The sequence below is a fragment of the Macaca mulatta genome, chromosome 14 (genome assembly GCF_049350105.2).
Source record: "Macaca mulatta isolate MMU2019108-1 chromosome 14, T2T-MMU8v2.0, whole genome shotgun sequence".
Classification (NCBI taxonomy): Eukaryota; Metazoa; Chordata; class Mammalia; order Primates; family Cercopithecidae; genus Macaca; species Macaca mulatta.
The window spans coordinates 129293871-129309231 of NC_133419.1; the positions used below are offsets into that span (position 1 = coordinate 129293871).

Sequence of the window (15361 nt, forward strand, 5' to 3'; positions counted from 1 at the left end):
CCGGGATTACAGGCGTCCGCCACCACACCAGGCTAATTTTTTGTATTTTTAGTGGACATAGGGTTTCACCATGTTGGCCAGGCTGCTCTTGAACTCCTGACCTCAAGTGATCTACCTACCTTGGTCTCCCACAGTGCTGGCATTACAGGCATGAGCCACCACACCTCGCCCCAGTATTTGGTTTTCTGTTTCTGCATTACTTGTTATTTGCTTAGAAGGTAACCTCCAGCTGCATTTGCCCCTCTTCATTTCAGCAGAAGAGATTGACAAGAGGAGCTGTGGATCATTTGAAGCCACCCAAGATATTCAAGCAAGAAAGAGCAACAACCAGATTTGCAGTGTAGGGGAGAGGCTGGCAGCAGAGAGACGCTGGGGCCTTCAGCAAACTCCCTGGGGACCCACAGTGTGCAACACATACTCTAGGGCACAGAAGTGACAGCAGGCAAACTGAAGGCCTCATTCTGGGGACCAGGGAAGGCATGCAAAAAGCCATCCCGCAATTAGTGTTGCATTCAGACTTTGAGATCTGCTCTGAGCAGAGCGCCGTGTGGGAATATGTAGCAGGAGAGTGAGCACTAGCCCGGGCGCTAACCAGTTCCACCAGAAAGTGACACTGGATTTGAGCTCTGAACTGACAGATACTGACTGAAGGTAGCCAAATGTCTAGGCAGATAGGGGCGGGTTCCGGGTGAAGCCCCACCTCCAAGCTGAAGACAGTCCTGGGTAAAATCTCGGACCAGACTGAGAACTTCTGTTCCTGCTTGCCCGCCCTTCCCCTATTCTGAGCCCATAAAAGCCCTGGACCCACACATACAGGGACTTTCTCACCTTCAGGTAGGGGGACCACCGCCACATCCCCTCTTCACCAAAAGCCATTTTTTCACTCAGTGAAACTCCCTGCCTTGCTCAGTCTTCGATCGGCTCATTCGTCTTGGATGCTGGACAAGATCTTGGGAACTAGCGCGCAAGCCCAACTCTGCCCAGGCAGGCTGAGTGGGCGGGCCGTCTCCTGCAGCAGGTAGCATGGTTGAGCGAGGCCCAGGTGGGGTGTCACTGGCTGGAGGTCCCCAGCTTGCAAAGTGACCAAGAAAAAAGTCCTGCATCAACAGGGCCAGTGAGGGGTGGGAGAAGGGGACTGAGTAGGGTGAGGGGTGGGAGAAGGGGACTGAGTAGGGTGAGGGGTGGGAGAAGGGGACTGAGTAGGGTGAGGGGTGGGAGAAGGGGACTGAGTAGGGTGAGGGGTGGGAGAAGGGGACTGAGTGGGGTGAGGGGTGGGAGAAGGGGACTGAGTGGGGTGAGGGGTGGGAGAAGGGGACTGAGTGGGGTGAGGGGTGGGAGAAGGGGACTGAGTGGGGTGAGGAGTGGGAGAAGGGGACTGAGTAGGGTGAGGGATGTCAAGACCAGCATTCTCATTTGGGGCCTGAACAAAGGATAAATGATCACATTTGCTAAGAAAATACTGGAGAAAGATCGTGCTTGAAAAGAGTTCCTTTTCTTCTGTGTTGAATGTTATCTTAGTCCATTTTCTATTGCTTATAACAGAGTACCTGAAACTGGGTAATTTGGAAAGAAAAGGAATTCCTTTTTTATGAAGGGCTGAGGAGTCCAAGGCTGAGGGGCTAAACATGGTGAGGGTCTTCTTGATGGCAGGGAGTATGCAGAGTCCTGAGGCAGCACAAGGCATCCCATGAGAACCTATTCATCCACTAACTCATTAATCTGTGAATCCGTTTATCCACAAATGGATTAATCCATTCATGAAGGTAGGACCCTCATGGCCCAGTCACCTCTCAAAGGCCTTATCTCTCAGTTCTGCCGTGTTGGGGATTATGGCTCAGCATGATTTCGGAGGGGACAGACATCCAAAGCATAGCAGATGTGAACCCTCTGTGACGCATCCAAGGAAGCTACTGGCCTAGGACAGAAGCCCAAGAAGGAGGAGGAAAGCGCAAGGGCAGAAGACAAACCAGCGGAGCCAGGTGTCCAGGCCATCAAAGACCAAGGGAGGAGCACTTCCAGCGTGTCAGGAGGAGTGTTGTACACTGCCAAGATGGGGAGTGCAAGGGGGACGGTGCCCCTTAGCAAGAGCTGTTGTCAGGGTGTGGACACAGAGGCCAGTGTAGAGGAGCTGAGGGTGCACCAGGCAAGAGGATTGACAGGAGGTGCATATGATTTGATTCCTGGAATATTGGTCATGATGTGGAGGTGAGAACCAGGGCAGCAGGTGTCTGCAGGGAAAGGGGGTGGGCAGAGATGATTCTGGAGTTTCAGATTGTGAGCTGATGTTTTAAGATGCAAGACACTGAAGCGTGTTTAAGTGCGGATGGGAAATGTCTGCTGGAGAAGAGGAAGCAGAAGATGCCAATGGCAAAGATTACCCGGGGCGTGAGGCCGGGGTAGGTGGGAGTGGGGACGCAGAGCCCGAGGCGGGATGAGGTAGAGAACCCCTCTCCAAGGGGTGCTCTGCTCTTCCCTGCTTTCCTGCTACCTGTTCTGCCCCCTTCTCTCTGCCTTTTGGAAAATCCTCTTTGTCTTCCACTCCCCAGATGAAGTCACACTGCCTTTGTTCTTCATACCCAACCCAACCCACACTGCTCCCTCTTCCCACTGAATGCTCGTGGTCTCCCTCAGTGGACTCATTGTTCACTCCAGGTAATCACCGGTGTCTTCTCAAAGTGCCGAGGGCCTCAGCCACCTGGTGGCCCAGTGGTCCAGGTGGCGCTTCCTCCCTCTGTGGCGCCCTCAGCACCTGGCTCTGTCCTGACGGAGAGATCTACACGGGAGGCAGTGACGGAGGAGACCCCGTGGCTTCCCTGTGACATCGGGACTTCAGCCTTGAATGAACACTCAGAGAGCGACAGATGTCCCGCTGCCAAAATCCATGTTTCTCATGAGGACGAGGGCAGAAGGACTGAGCCTCAGCCACTGGCCATTAAGGAAAGTACAAGCCAGGTGCAGGGTGCCACCAGGAGCACTGTGGGCGTGGACCACACCCCACCCCGTCCTGCGTGCGGCCTCTCATCAAACGTGTCAGACTGAGAAACTGGCACCATTAAGGAAAGTACAAGCCAGGTGCAGGGTGCCGCCAGGAGCACTGTGGGCGTGGACCACACCCCACCCCGTCCTGCGTGCGGCCTCTCATCAAACGTGTCAGACTGAGAAACTGGCACCAATCTCAGAAGCCATTAGGAGGTGCTAAGAGCAGATGGGGCGTGAACACTACAGGGCACTCATGCCCACCCTGAGCAGATGTTCATCAGCTGCTCAGTAAAAAAAAAAAAAAAAAAAAAAAAAAAAAAAAAAAATTGTAGGGAAGAGGATTGGCAGGTGAGAGAGAAATAACCGGCCTGGGGCAGCTCTGAGGCCTCCTGGGGGCCAGTGCCCAGGCAATGTGGACCGCAGGTGGTTCCCACCTTCAGATGGCTTGTGAATCACACCTGCCTCTGGAATTCTTGGGGAGAGTTAGCATAGTTAGAACAGTGCCTGAAATATAGCAAACGTAAGTGTTAAATACAATAATAAAACAATGCAACAGTAGCTATTATTATCCTTCCAAAGCAAGAGTTGCAGACAGATAAACCTAGGTTTGACCAGTGTATTGGCTTCCCAGAGTTACCCTCGAACAAGTCATTTAAACTCTGATTGTTTTAATCTGAAAAATGAAGACACTCTTACTTCCAGGGCAGGCTTGCTGGAGAGATAACAGAAGATACTACGGTAGAGTTGACAGAGCCCCTAGGACATCACGGGGGAGCAGGCGCGGCCTCTCCTGGGGAAGACGGGTCTTCAGCGAACACACACCTTCACTCCAGGAATCCTCCCATAGACACGGTGACGGCTGATTTTATGTTGACTTGCCTTGATCACGGTGTCCAGATATTCAGTCTAACATTGGTCTGGATGTTTCTGTGATTGTGTTTTTTGGATGAGATAAACGTTAGATCAGCAGTTTTGGTGCAGTAGGTTGGTCTCTGTAATGCAGGGAGGCCTCATCCAAGCGGCTGAACACAATGAAGGCCTGAAGAGCATGAAGGACTCAGCTCCCCCAGCAGGAAGAAAGTCCCCAGCAGACAGCCTCAGAGTGAAGAGCAGCACTGGCTTCCTCCCGGGTCTGTGGCCTCCCAGCCCGCCCTGCAGACTTTGGATTAGCCAGCCTCCACAATTCCTCAGGCTCATTCTCTCTCTATACACACACCATGTTGGTTCTGTTTCTCCGGAGGGCCTTGACTGCCATGGATATAAAGCTCCCTCTGATTGTCAGAAGGATGCAAAATGAGGCAGCCTAGCCAACCAGTGGGCCCAGTGGTCAAGGGGGGAAATGAGGTGGCCACTAGTCAGTGCCGGGGCCATTTCTAGATGGTGCCTTTTTGTTTGTTTGTTCGTGTTTGTTTTGAGGTGGAGTCTCTCTCTGTCGCCCAGGCTGGAGTGCTGTGGTGTGATCTCGGCTCACTGCAACCTCAATGGTGCTTTTTTCTGATCACAGCTCAGGCTTACATGCTGACCCCAGTGGCCTATCTTTAAGCACTGTGGCTCCAGGAAAGAAAGGCCTGGAGAGACCTAGACCAAGGTCTCAGCGGGGAGGGAGAGAATTTGCTCTTTGCAAAATGTATGGAGTCCTTGTTATTTACCAGATATCATGTTAGAGACCAGGGATAAAAACAACAGTGAATTTCAGTGAATCTAAAACAATCCATTGTAAGACAGAGCATTATTCTATCTCCCAAGACAGGAAAAAAACATCTTTAGATTTCATAGATATCAAATGGGAAAACAATATATTGTGGAATAAACAAAATATGCTAATGGTAACAATGAGATATCTAGGACATACTATGTACAGGTGCTGTTCTTAGCATTTCACATATACCATTTTACTCAGTGAATCTGTGAGATGGAAGCCATTGTCGTTCTATTTTATAGACAGGTACACTGAGACTCAGGCAGGCCAGTTGTCCTGCCCATGTACACACAGCTCCTAAGTGGTAGAGCCAGGATTTGAACCCAGACCCCGCAGCCTGGCTCCATGCTCTCAACAGCTTTGCAGAAACTAAAGTTGGAATGGAAGACCGCTCATTCCAATTTTTCCCATTGTCCAGCATCCCACGGCCCATTCCAGAAAGTTCAGTGGGTGTCAATGAGCTTGGCTGTGGTGACCACTCTTACGTGTACCATTACCTTTTATTTTAATTTGAGAAATTAAATAAAATATATCCACAGTAGTTTACAACTCTGCCATGATGTCATTTTGTCAGATGGCAAATTTCAGGAGAGGCTCAAACTCCAAAAACCCTATGTTGTTACCTGAATTTAACGAGAGGGCGTCAAATCACTTAATTCTATCACAGCCCACACCCATGAATTCACTAAGTAATTATCACACACCTGTCAGGCACCAGACAGTTGCTGAGGACCAAGATCCAGACGAAACTGATGGAGCTTCTCTTCCCCTGCACCTTCCGTGAACTTGGAGACACAAAGCTAAAAGACCGAAACCTGAGAGAGAATGGGAGCAGGCTGTGAGGCCCTGCCCTGCAGGCCGTCTCTTGGATGGTTTATGCTTCTCTGGCAGGTTTTCCCCTAGGTATTCATGGCATCGGGGGGCATTTCACCTCAGCAAAGTGATGACGCTGCCACTCAGGTTCCCATGGAAACCAAACTGGGACAGGAGGAACAAAAGGCTCCTCAAGGTCAGTGGTGCAAAGGACATTAGAGACAAAGACAGAGACAGCAAATCCGCCCAAAGAACAGACAAAAACCGGCGCTTCCTCCCTCCCATCACCACAGCTCGGGGCTTTGTCACTCCAGCACACCTGGGCCCTGCACTTCAGACGCTGCGTGATTTTTGAGCTTCTGGGGAGAGAAGCCTGGGCCTCCAGGGAGGTGCAGACGCTCCTGGCTCCTGGCAGACTCCTGGGCCAGGCCCAGCCTGTGTCTGTTTCCGGAGCCACGCGCTGCCTGTGCTGGGATGAATGCATGGCCGCTGCATCCTTCCCCCTCCTCAGAGCCCACAAGCTTCCGAGTGCGTCATCTTCATGATTGGCCACAGGAAATGACTTCTTGGAGTAAGTGACTGCTGCTCCGAGGCCCATCTGGACAAAAGCAGGATCCGGGATGGACACAGAAGAGCAGACCCCGAGCCCTGCGCCCCAGCCTCCCCTCCCCATGCGTTCCACATGTGTCCTCTGTTCAGCCTCTCCATTTAACTCTCCTTTCTGAACGCCCAGCCAGGCACCGCCTTCCTTCCAAAAGCCTTGTTTCTCAGAAAACCTTTTGCCTTCTAGAAACCCAGGATTCCGAGGAGGAAGAGGACTGGCCTTTCTCTTGGGACTATTGATCAGGGCTGTCAGTTCCCAGCTCCATCCAGTGCCCTGAGCTGGGGACACAGATGCTGTCACTGGGTCCTGGCGAGTCTGAAAACTTGGGATGTCAGCACCACGGTGAGAGCAGAGTCTGCGCAGGGCCACTGCAGGCAAAAGACTGTCTCGCTTTTCACTGCAGGGGCTTCCCCAGTCCAGTGTGTGTGTCTGAGCCCTGCCGTTGGGAGGCATCATCGAGAGGCTCTGGTCTCCCCTGCCCAGGCCCTGCCTCCTGGCCCCACTGCCGGAAGCTTGAGCAGATCTGAAGCTCGCCTTAGAGGAAGACCCCATCCAGGGCAGACCCTGAATGCAGAAAGCAGAGAACTTGGCTTCTCCTCATTTGTTGTTAGGGCCAGTGCCTAAGGGACTAAAAACAAACAAAACAGGCTAAAAGCAGGAGCAGTGGTGGCAGCGCTGGGCCAGCAATGATGATTTCTATTGTGAGGGTTTCGGTCGTGCTTGGATCTGGGAGCGGGAGGCCGATGCACCCAGAGACCCTAGGGTAGGGCTGTAACCACTGTAACCACACATCTTAGGAGACACTTTGGGAAGCTCAAACTGATGCCATTTGTGCTGAATTTTGGGGAAAGGGGGTGGGATGATGGACTTGGGAGCACTGTCGTTAACTGGTCATTGATTAGATATTAACTAGTCATTAACTAGACTTTCGGGAAAGCAACGAGGCCTCTGTGTCCACAGTTGGAAGGCATGGGCCACCCTGATTGGGGGTGCTCCAGCTGTATTCACGATTCACATTCATTCATTACATGCCTGATCTCTGTCTCAGGGGCCCAGCCTCCTGTGAGTAAGCTCTCAGATTCAGGGAAAGGCGTCTCAGAGAACTCCACGTCTGTGTGGAGTCAGATGGATCTGAGCGGACCACAGAGCCGCCTTCTCTGTCCCACTCTCTCTCCCACTCGCCTGCTCAGAGGTTCCCGGCCGGCTCCCTGTCTCCCTCTCTGCCCTCCTGGGTATCACGGGCCCTCAACGCAGGGAAGCTGGTGCCCTCACTTGTCTCCCATAGTCCTCTGTCGTCTGGGCTCCTGTGGCCCCTCTCAGCTTTCAGGACTATCCAGTCTTCCGCATCCCTGTTCTTTCTCCCGCAAGTCCCCGGTGGCCCAGGCTCTAGGGGGGAGTTGCATTCTGAGCGACTGCCCACATGGCTTCCCCAGGGCGGCGGGAGCTCAGGTACGGCAGGCCCCATCCTTGACAGCCTGAGGCTCAGAGTCCATGACCTCCAGGGGCAGCCCACAGCAGCACCCCCTGCATCACCCACAGAATAGAGGGAGACAGAGGCTCTCCACACAAAGGCACTGAGAACAAAGAATACCCCAAAAGCCACCGAGGTCTCCGGGCAGCAGAGAGTGGGAGCGCTCGTCACAGGCCAGAAGCCCACCCGGCAAGTAGCAACAGACACCTCAGGTTAAAAAGAAAGTAGAGATTGCCACCTCCCACCCTCCCCATTCTAGTCAATTTGGGCCAGTTTGGTGCACGCTAGCCACGTGCAGTGACCATGCTAAGTACTGTGCGTGTACTATTTCTTGGAATACTTCCTGCAACCTTATGAAGTTCTTGCCCAATTTAACCAGCAGTAACGAAACTCAGAAGGCATTTACCCAATGCTGCACATCAGGAAAATGTAAAAGAACGAACAGGGCTTCAATACCAGGATTGAGCCCAAAGGTCACGTTCTTTCCCCGCGGTTCCCTTCCCCATCTGGTTCTGGGGAACTACACTCTGCACGCAGCCCCCAGGAGACTACAGGCCCTGGGCTCCCGAAACTCAGTGGCAGTGCAAAGCCACCCTCAGAAGAGCTGCCCAGGACAAGTGCTCCCGCGGCCCATTGCTCACTCCCCGCAGAGGCAGGGGCAGCTGCCTGCTGCCCCAGATGGACATAGAAGGTCACCATGTGGCCTGCCGGGGTCTGCAGGATAGACGGCAGGAGGTGAACAGTTTGAGCTGGTGCCTCCACCTGCCTCTTCCAGCCACAGAAAACAGGATTCTCCAGGGTTCACGCCTATGCGTCTGGATCAATGCTGGGCATTTTGTTGGGTGACAAGCCAGCAGCCATGCAGGGCATGTACCTGTAGATGATGCACTGCCTTAGTGTCCAGACAGAACAAAAGGGATCCCCTTTCCAGCCCGAAACTGTCGGATTCTCTAAGAGGTCATGCTACAACCCATCTCAATGCAAGAGGGACTGTGGCTCTTCTGGAAACACGATGCCTCGGGGCCATGAAATGACAGCTGCTTATTTTGAAGAACTGGGCTGTTCCCATGTAAAGTTGGCTGCAATGGATGATGTTTCTGACTCATACTCTGGCTTTAAAATCAAAGTTTTTGTTAGAAACCAGCTTTGTTTTCCTTCTATTTCCTGTTTGAAAAGTGAAGCATTAACACGAAGGAGGGCCCCAGCTGAGTTCATGCTGGGACTCAGGCTGCAAATGGCCAGTGGTCCCGGGATATCCAGGGAGCCATTCAGAGGGGACACTTCCAGCTACCATGCAAATTCATCATGCACCCATCCCCCCTTGCTGCAGCCCTGGCCTTAGAACCCTCAACACACGGCCCTGGGCAGCTACCCTCAAACACCTGGACGCCAAGCATGAGAGGGAACCCACTTACCTTCCCTGGTCTCTTATCACAAAGTACCTTAGAGCCTCCTGCACAGGAACCCACTCCTTAGAGGGCACGAGGGGCTAAGTTTTGTTTGAGACCAGCTGGCATTGGAAGAGAGAAATGAAAGTTATCCCCTGTCCCTGCTTCCAGGCCAGGGCAGAGCAAGCTGCTTTCGGCCCTGTCTCTGAGGCAGACATTAGCACACTTGTCTCAGGCAGAAGCAGCCTTAGATGGCGTTACAGTTTGAATGTGGTCCCCCGCAAAATCCAGGTGTTGCCAATGTGATAGCATTAACAGGTGGGGCCTTTAAGAGGGGATTAGGCCATGATTGGAATCAGGGGTCCTGATGCAGGGGCTGTGTGGAGGGAGTACATTCACTTGTTGCCCTTCCACCTTCAGCCATGTGAGGACGCAGTAGCAAGGCACCATCGTGAAAGCACAGACTGGAGCCATCACCAGGCACGGAACCTGCTGGCACCTGGCTCCAGAACTGCGGGTAGATACGTTTCTGTCCTTTATGAATCGCCCAGTCTCCGGGGTTGTGTGAGAGCAGCACAAAATGGACTGGGACAGCTGGAATGTCAGTTTGCATCAGCCCCCACCCACACACTCAGGGCGTGCCGCGGCGGCCATGCTGGGTGCCTTTCTGCAGGTGCCCAGGAACCAGGAGCACTGGCCCAGTCTCAAGGGGCGTTCATGTCAGGGAGGTGCCCTGGCTAGTGTCAGCTTCAGCGCCACCAGCATCAGGAAGTTCATCCCAACAAGTCTGGGCAAGAGAAGAGGTGGTGAGATCACATCCTACCCGTCCAGAGACCCCCAGACTTTGGAGCAGAAATCTGAAGGACCTGAGGCTCCTGAAGTGAGAGGGGACAGAGCTAGGAGAAGGGAGGGCAGCCAGGAGGGCAGGGACGCAGGGGGCGGGATGGGGAGAGCCAGGCTGGCATTAGCAAGAGCTTCTTCATGTCCTTTTGGCCCAAGGGGGCCATGTTCTCTGAGGAAATGGGACTTGCTCCAGGGCAGAGGAAGAGCTCGGCATCCGCTGTTCCCTCTCCCAACAGCTCCTGGGGAAAGTCCACCACCATCTTCTTGCCCCGTTCTGTGCCTTCATACAAGCGATTCTCTCCACCTGCGATGCCGTTCCTCTCCCTCCTGTGGCCAGTGTCCATGGGTTCTCTGAGAAGGAATAGGAAGTATTTTAAGGTAGACCTCCTTAACCTCCTCCCAGCTGGCTGTATCCCTCCCTCTGGGCCCTCACACATCTCAGTTCCCAAACGACCATTCACATGATAGCCTAAATTAGTGGATCCTTGGTGTGTGGTGTGTGCAGTTATAATGGGTTGCCTCAGCCTCCAACGCACCCTTCATTGCCTTCCTCTGTGATAATGCCCCTGGGCCCTGTACCCATTTCTCTCTTGCCAGCTGGCATGACGTTTAGCCTTGTGCAGAGGCAGGGGCCTCTCCCCGGTTCTGAGACTTCTCTCTTTGCTTGTTTCTGGCTGCTGGGGGGACACGAGGGATACTCGGCACTGTTCTCCCTTCAGCAAATGTTGTTGCCAGTCCCACCCCAGGTTCCTGGCCTGCTGCTCCCTGAGGAGGGTTTGCCAGTGCCAGCCCATGCTCCCCTGTACCCAGCCTTGGTCTGCTGGGACCCAGTGGAAAGCCCACAGCTGCCGCCCCCACCCACCTTCCCCTGCTTGCCAGCCACAGTCACCAGCTGTGGACTTGCGCGGCTGTGCTCCAGAAGCAGAGCTGGGTGGAGGAGGGGCCCCGTGCACAGATGAGAATATGAAGACACCCTCTAGAGGCTGTGGCAAACACAGGTGCCCTGCCCCATGTCCCGCCCGCAGTCACAGCCCTTCCCACATGGAGGGTCCTGTCATCAATCTTTTTGGGGGCTGTGGACACTCTGCATCCCCATACCTGTGGCAGTCCTGGCGCATGGTAAGCTCTCAGTAAGTGTGGCGAGTCACTGCTGAGAGAACTAACAAATGAACCTCCCACCACCAACCACAGGTAGCTGGGGCAGAACCAGGGAACTGCTCAAAGGAGGCTGGTGACCCCTGCCGTGACATGCCCGCTGTGCCCAGGACCCAGGCTCCCACAACTTGAGTCCTTCCTCTGTCCCAGATCCATTCAAAGTGAAGTGGCCTCCAGACAGGCTTCCCTAGGGGCCCTGGTCACTGTCCGTGAGGCCACCATGCCCCTGCTCACCATGGGACATGAGAAAGGGCCTGGCCCGTGGACCAGGGCTGACGTAGGTCTGAGCCCCAGCTCAGTGGTCTGCTAGCTGTGTGAGCTTGCGCAGTAGCTCTTCAGGTGTGGCTCTGGACGCGTGGCATCAGCATCAGCGTCACCCGGGAACCTGGTAGAGATGCACATTTTGGGCCCCAACCTCCTTCGACCAAGTCAGAAATTCTGCAGTCTATGTTTTCATAAGTCCTCCAGGTGACTCTGATGCACTCTCAGGGTTGAGGACCATCGAGAGAGAGCCGTTTAACTGAACTCCTCCAGGCCTCGCCTGCGCACGGTCACAGCCGCACCCTCTGCACGCAGTCGCTGAGATGTGTGTGAAACAGCAGGCACACAGCAGAGTGAATTGCGGTGGTCGGAGCATACCTGAAGCACCAGGGCTGGCCCCCTCCCTCCCCTCTCCTCCCCTGCCTCCTAGGAGTCGGAGGGCCCGTGGAAATGGTCTTCTCCTGCTTTGACTGAGTGCAGGTCTGAGCAGAGGCTTTCCGAGTGAGCTGAGCAGGTGAGCCCGAGCATGGCCTGTCAGGAGCAAACCCATAGGCTGGGGAGCCGTCCCTGGAGATGCCCCTGGGCTCCTTGAGGGGAGTGGCTGAGTCCCTGCCTGTCCTTGGCAGGTCTGCAGTGGTGGGGTGGCTCAGGCAGGTGACCTGTTCACAACCAGTGCTGCTGGGGGTGAAGGCAACGGGTGGGTGAGCAGGGACAGCATGAGCCACGTGGCTGGGAGCTGGGCCAGCTCGCTCTATGTGCATGTCGTTTCCACGTGTGCAGCAGAAACTGGCGTCTCTCCACAACGCTGACTTTAGTCTTTCTCACCTTTTCTTGCTCAGCTTAAAATAGGCCTCTCTTCAGGGACAAGGTGGCATTATATCAAACCAAAGTGTGAGGGCGCAGGGAGACCCGCGAGGCAGGGCCCCCCGAAGTCCTGGCGGTTTCTACCCAGCCTCTCGAAATTGACTTGAAGGTGTTTACCTGGCACATTGTTTTTTCCGACTTCCTACACTCTGCTACCCACTCTGTCCTTCCTCAAGGCGGGCATGCTCATCAGCTGACTTCATCTCTCCCTAATGGCAAGGCCTGACCTAGAAATGCAAGTCAGATCCTGGCTCAAATGAGGCTGGAAAAGACGATGCCTGTAAGACCGACAAAGACAGTGCAAGGTGAGGTGACCGCCGCTGTGTCTGGGTGCGGGGCTCCCTTGTCCAGCTGACCCTAAGTCTGCATCAGCTCAAATGTAGTTCCCGGTTCCCCAGTGAGATTCCCACTCCCGCCTGGAGGGGAGACGTGCCTGCCTTTTGAATGAAGCGTTGCCCACTAGAGATAGTATCACAGGCAGAATTGTCATTTTTAGCCTTTTTACATGTTGCCAACTTTCAGACATACTATTCCTTTTTATCCCTCCAAATTCCTCGAAAGCTGCTTCTATTTTGGAGCTCTTTATTCCCAGTGCTGGGTAATTTCTCCCTGGCTGTTTTTATTGTAGAGACTGGAAACCTGATGTGATGAACCCTCACTGAGTACAAATCCTGGGGGGCTCGTAGTTAACCGGGTAAGAAACCTCATCCTGAGAAATGGTCCAGATTTCCTTTTAAAAATTCATTGTCTCTCTGAGATACAGATATATTTCCTTATCTCATTCCAGAATCAAAAGTTCTAATTTTGCCAAGAATAATTTTTGTCCAAATATGTTTTCTTCCTGGTGTTCCAGAGAGTCTGGGATAGCAAGAGGTGCGGAGCTTTGGTCCTTGGATGGCTCTGATTCCATCATTCCTCCAGCAACCAGGGAACAATCATTGCTGGGCAGGGAATCCCTGCTTCCTCCCTGGGCTTCCAGCCTTCCCCCAGCAATCCTTTTTCTTTTTCGATAGAGTCTCACTCTGTCACCTAAGCTGGAGCACCATCTCAAGGCACCACAACCTCCATCTCCTGGGTTCAAGCAATTCTCCTGCCTCAGCCTCCGGAGTAGCTGGGATTATAGGTTCCTGCACCATGCCCGGCTAACTTTTGTATTTTTTAGTAGAGATGGGGTTTCACCATATTGGCCAAGCTGGTCTTGAACTCCTGACCTCAAGTGATCTGCCCACCTCAGCATCCCAAAGAGCTGGGATTACTGGCATGAGCTACTGCACCTGGCCCCCAACACTCCTTCTTAAGACCCATTTGAAAATAATAACAAAACCCACAATTACTTTTGCACCAAGTTTAACCACAATTTACCAGTGTGCAGTTACTGTGGCTTGAATATTGTTATCCATGCATGGCACTTCTCTTAAAATTTGCTCCCATGCAATCAGAACACTTCTATAGGGCCTGTCTCCTTAGATAGACTTGACCATCCTTCTCTGCTCTCGCATCTACTGCTTGGGGCGAGGGCAAGGTCTGGCCCCTGGGGATAGGCCGGACAGGCTCACCAGTTGGACAAATGGATTCAGGTCAGCTTTGTAGACTTGGCCTATTCCCACCCCTTGACACAGTGGGAAAGTCTTGCTTCCTGCCAGTTCTCCTCTGCTAAACCATACTCAGCATTTCCGTTTTTATAAGAGAACCATGAATTCCAGGGTATTGGGCATAGTCTGAGCTACTAACAATGGGTTACTTTTCTTACTTTTGCCTATTACAGCTTGAGGGCAGAGCTCCTCCAATCAGACCCTCAAAGCAACGATGAATCAACAGCAGGCCAAGATTCCGGCATTCCCAGGCCTGGCCTAATGTCACCCTAGTCTTTGACCCTGCCTGCTGGACTTTAGGACGTGAAGAGGTTAGACATGGATGAGGTTATAGAGGTGTATGCCCGCCAGAAGATGGTGAGCATCCAGGCCACATTGAGGGGCTGGAGCATCCTGCAGTGCTGTGCATCTTAGAATGAGCCCACAGCCCACCTGCCCCAGAGCAGTCTGAGTGTTAAATGTGTTGGTTCTTGAACCCCATTCTGGGTCTGCTGAATCAGAATCTTTCTGAGCGGGGCCCAGGAACTTCCATTCTAGGAGGTTCTTGTGCATATTTCATTGATCGATATGTTAATGGAAGAATCTAAGCCAAGGGATGGCATCATCAGATTGGCCACTTCAGTCATGTTTTGTGGGACGGATTTTAAAAACTGGAGTCCAGACAAACAATTGCTGTAGTGCTGCAGGTGACAGACCTTGACAAGCTGATCTCAATCGTCAGTGGCAGGGTAGAGTGAGACAAGGAGGCCAGGGCAAGTCTCTGGCTTGAGTGACCAAGTAGATAGAGGATAATTAGGGGATTCAGAAACAGGGGCTGAGTTGAGAGGCCTGTGGGATCTCCAGATGGGAGCAGTCCAGCAGAAAGTAGGATCCACAGGCCTGGATCTTAAGAGAAAGTTGCAAACAAAAGATCCAAATAGGTGGGAAAGGAAATCCTTGGGGTAGATGCAATTTCTCAGGATGAAAGTGAGAGCGAAGAAAAGGCACTGAAGCCAAAAGCTTCAAGAACACCAACATGAAAGGACTAGGCAGAAGGGAAGTTGCCCAGTGCGTGGGAGCTTATGTGGGAAAGCATGTTTTTGTGTGTCTGCTTCAGATACATTTATATTTCAACAGGATAGAACGTTTTGGTGGGTAGTAATCAGTCCATGGAGCTCCATTCAAGTATTGTCCCAGGGCCGGCCGTGGTGGCTCACGCCTGTAATCCCAGCACTTTGGGAGTCCAAGGCAGGTGGTTCACTTGAGGTCAGGAGTTCAAGATCAGCCTGGCCAACCTGGCAAAACCGTGTCTCTACAAAAAATACAAAAAAAAGAGCTGGGCATGGTGGTGCACGCCTGTAGTCCCAGCTACTCAGGAGGCTGAGTCAGGAGAATCACTTGAACCCAGGAGGCGGAGGTTGCAGTGAGCAGAGATTGTGTCTGTGCACTCTAGCCTGGGCGACACAGCGATAATCCATCTAAAAAAAAAAGTATTATCCCAGGCTATTTAATAAATGTGCTCAAAAATCACAATGAGCTGTAGTCAGTAACCAGAGTTAAATGTTCCTGTTAGGGGTAAAGGGAGAGAGGACTGAGTTGGGTGGGAGAACAACTCTACAATCAGTGAGAGTTGACATGACGTGGACATAGCCGTATCCTCTTCACTGAGCCTCCAGTCCCTGCACACTGAGAAGGTGAAAAATGCTTTCAGCA

General features: G+C 52.9%; 1 protein-coding gene across 1 annotated transcript; it reads right to left on the reverse strand.

Moving 5' to 3' along the window:
• Positions 1-3630: 3630 nt before the first annotated feature.
• TP53AIP1 (tumor protein p53 regulated apoptosis inducing protein 1) lies at positions 3631-7979 on the reverse strand. The gene is given in 4 exon segments (XM_077964936.1): positions 3631-4494; positions 4496-4557; positions 5383-5478; positions 6494-7979. Coding segments are annotated over 4 exon segments (360 nt in total). The 5' UTR covers positions 6648-7979; the 3' UTR covers positions 3631-4446.
• Between the last annotated feature and the right edge of the window lie 7382 nt (positions 7980-15361).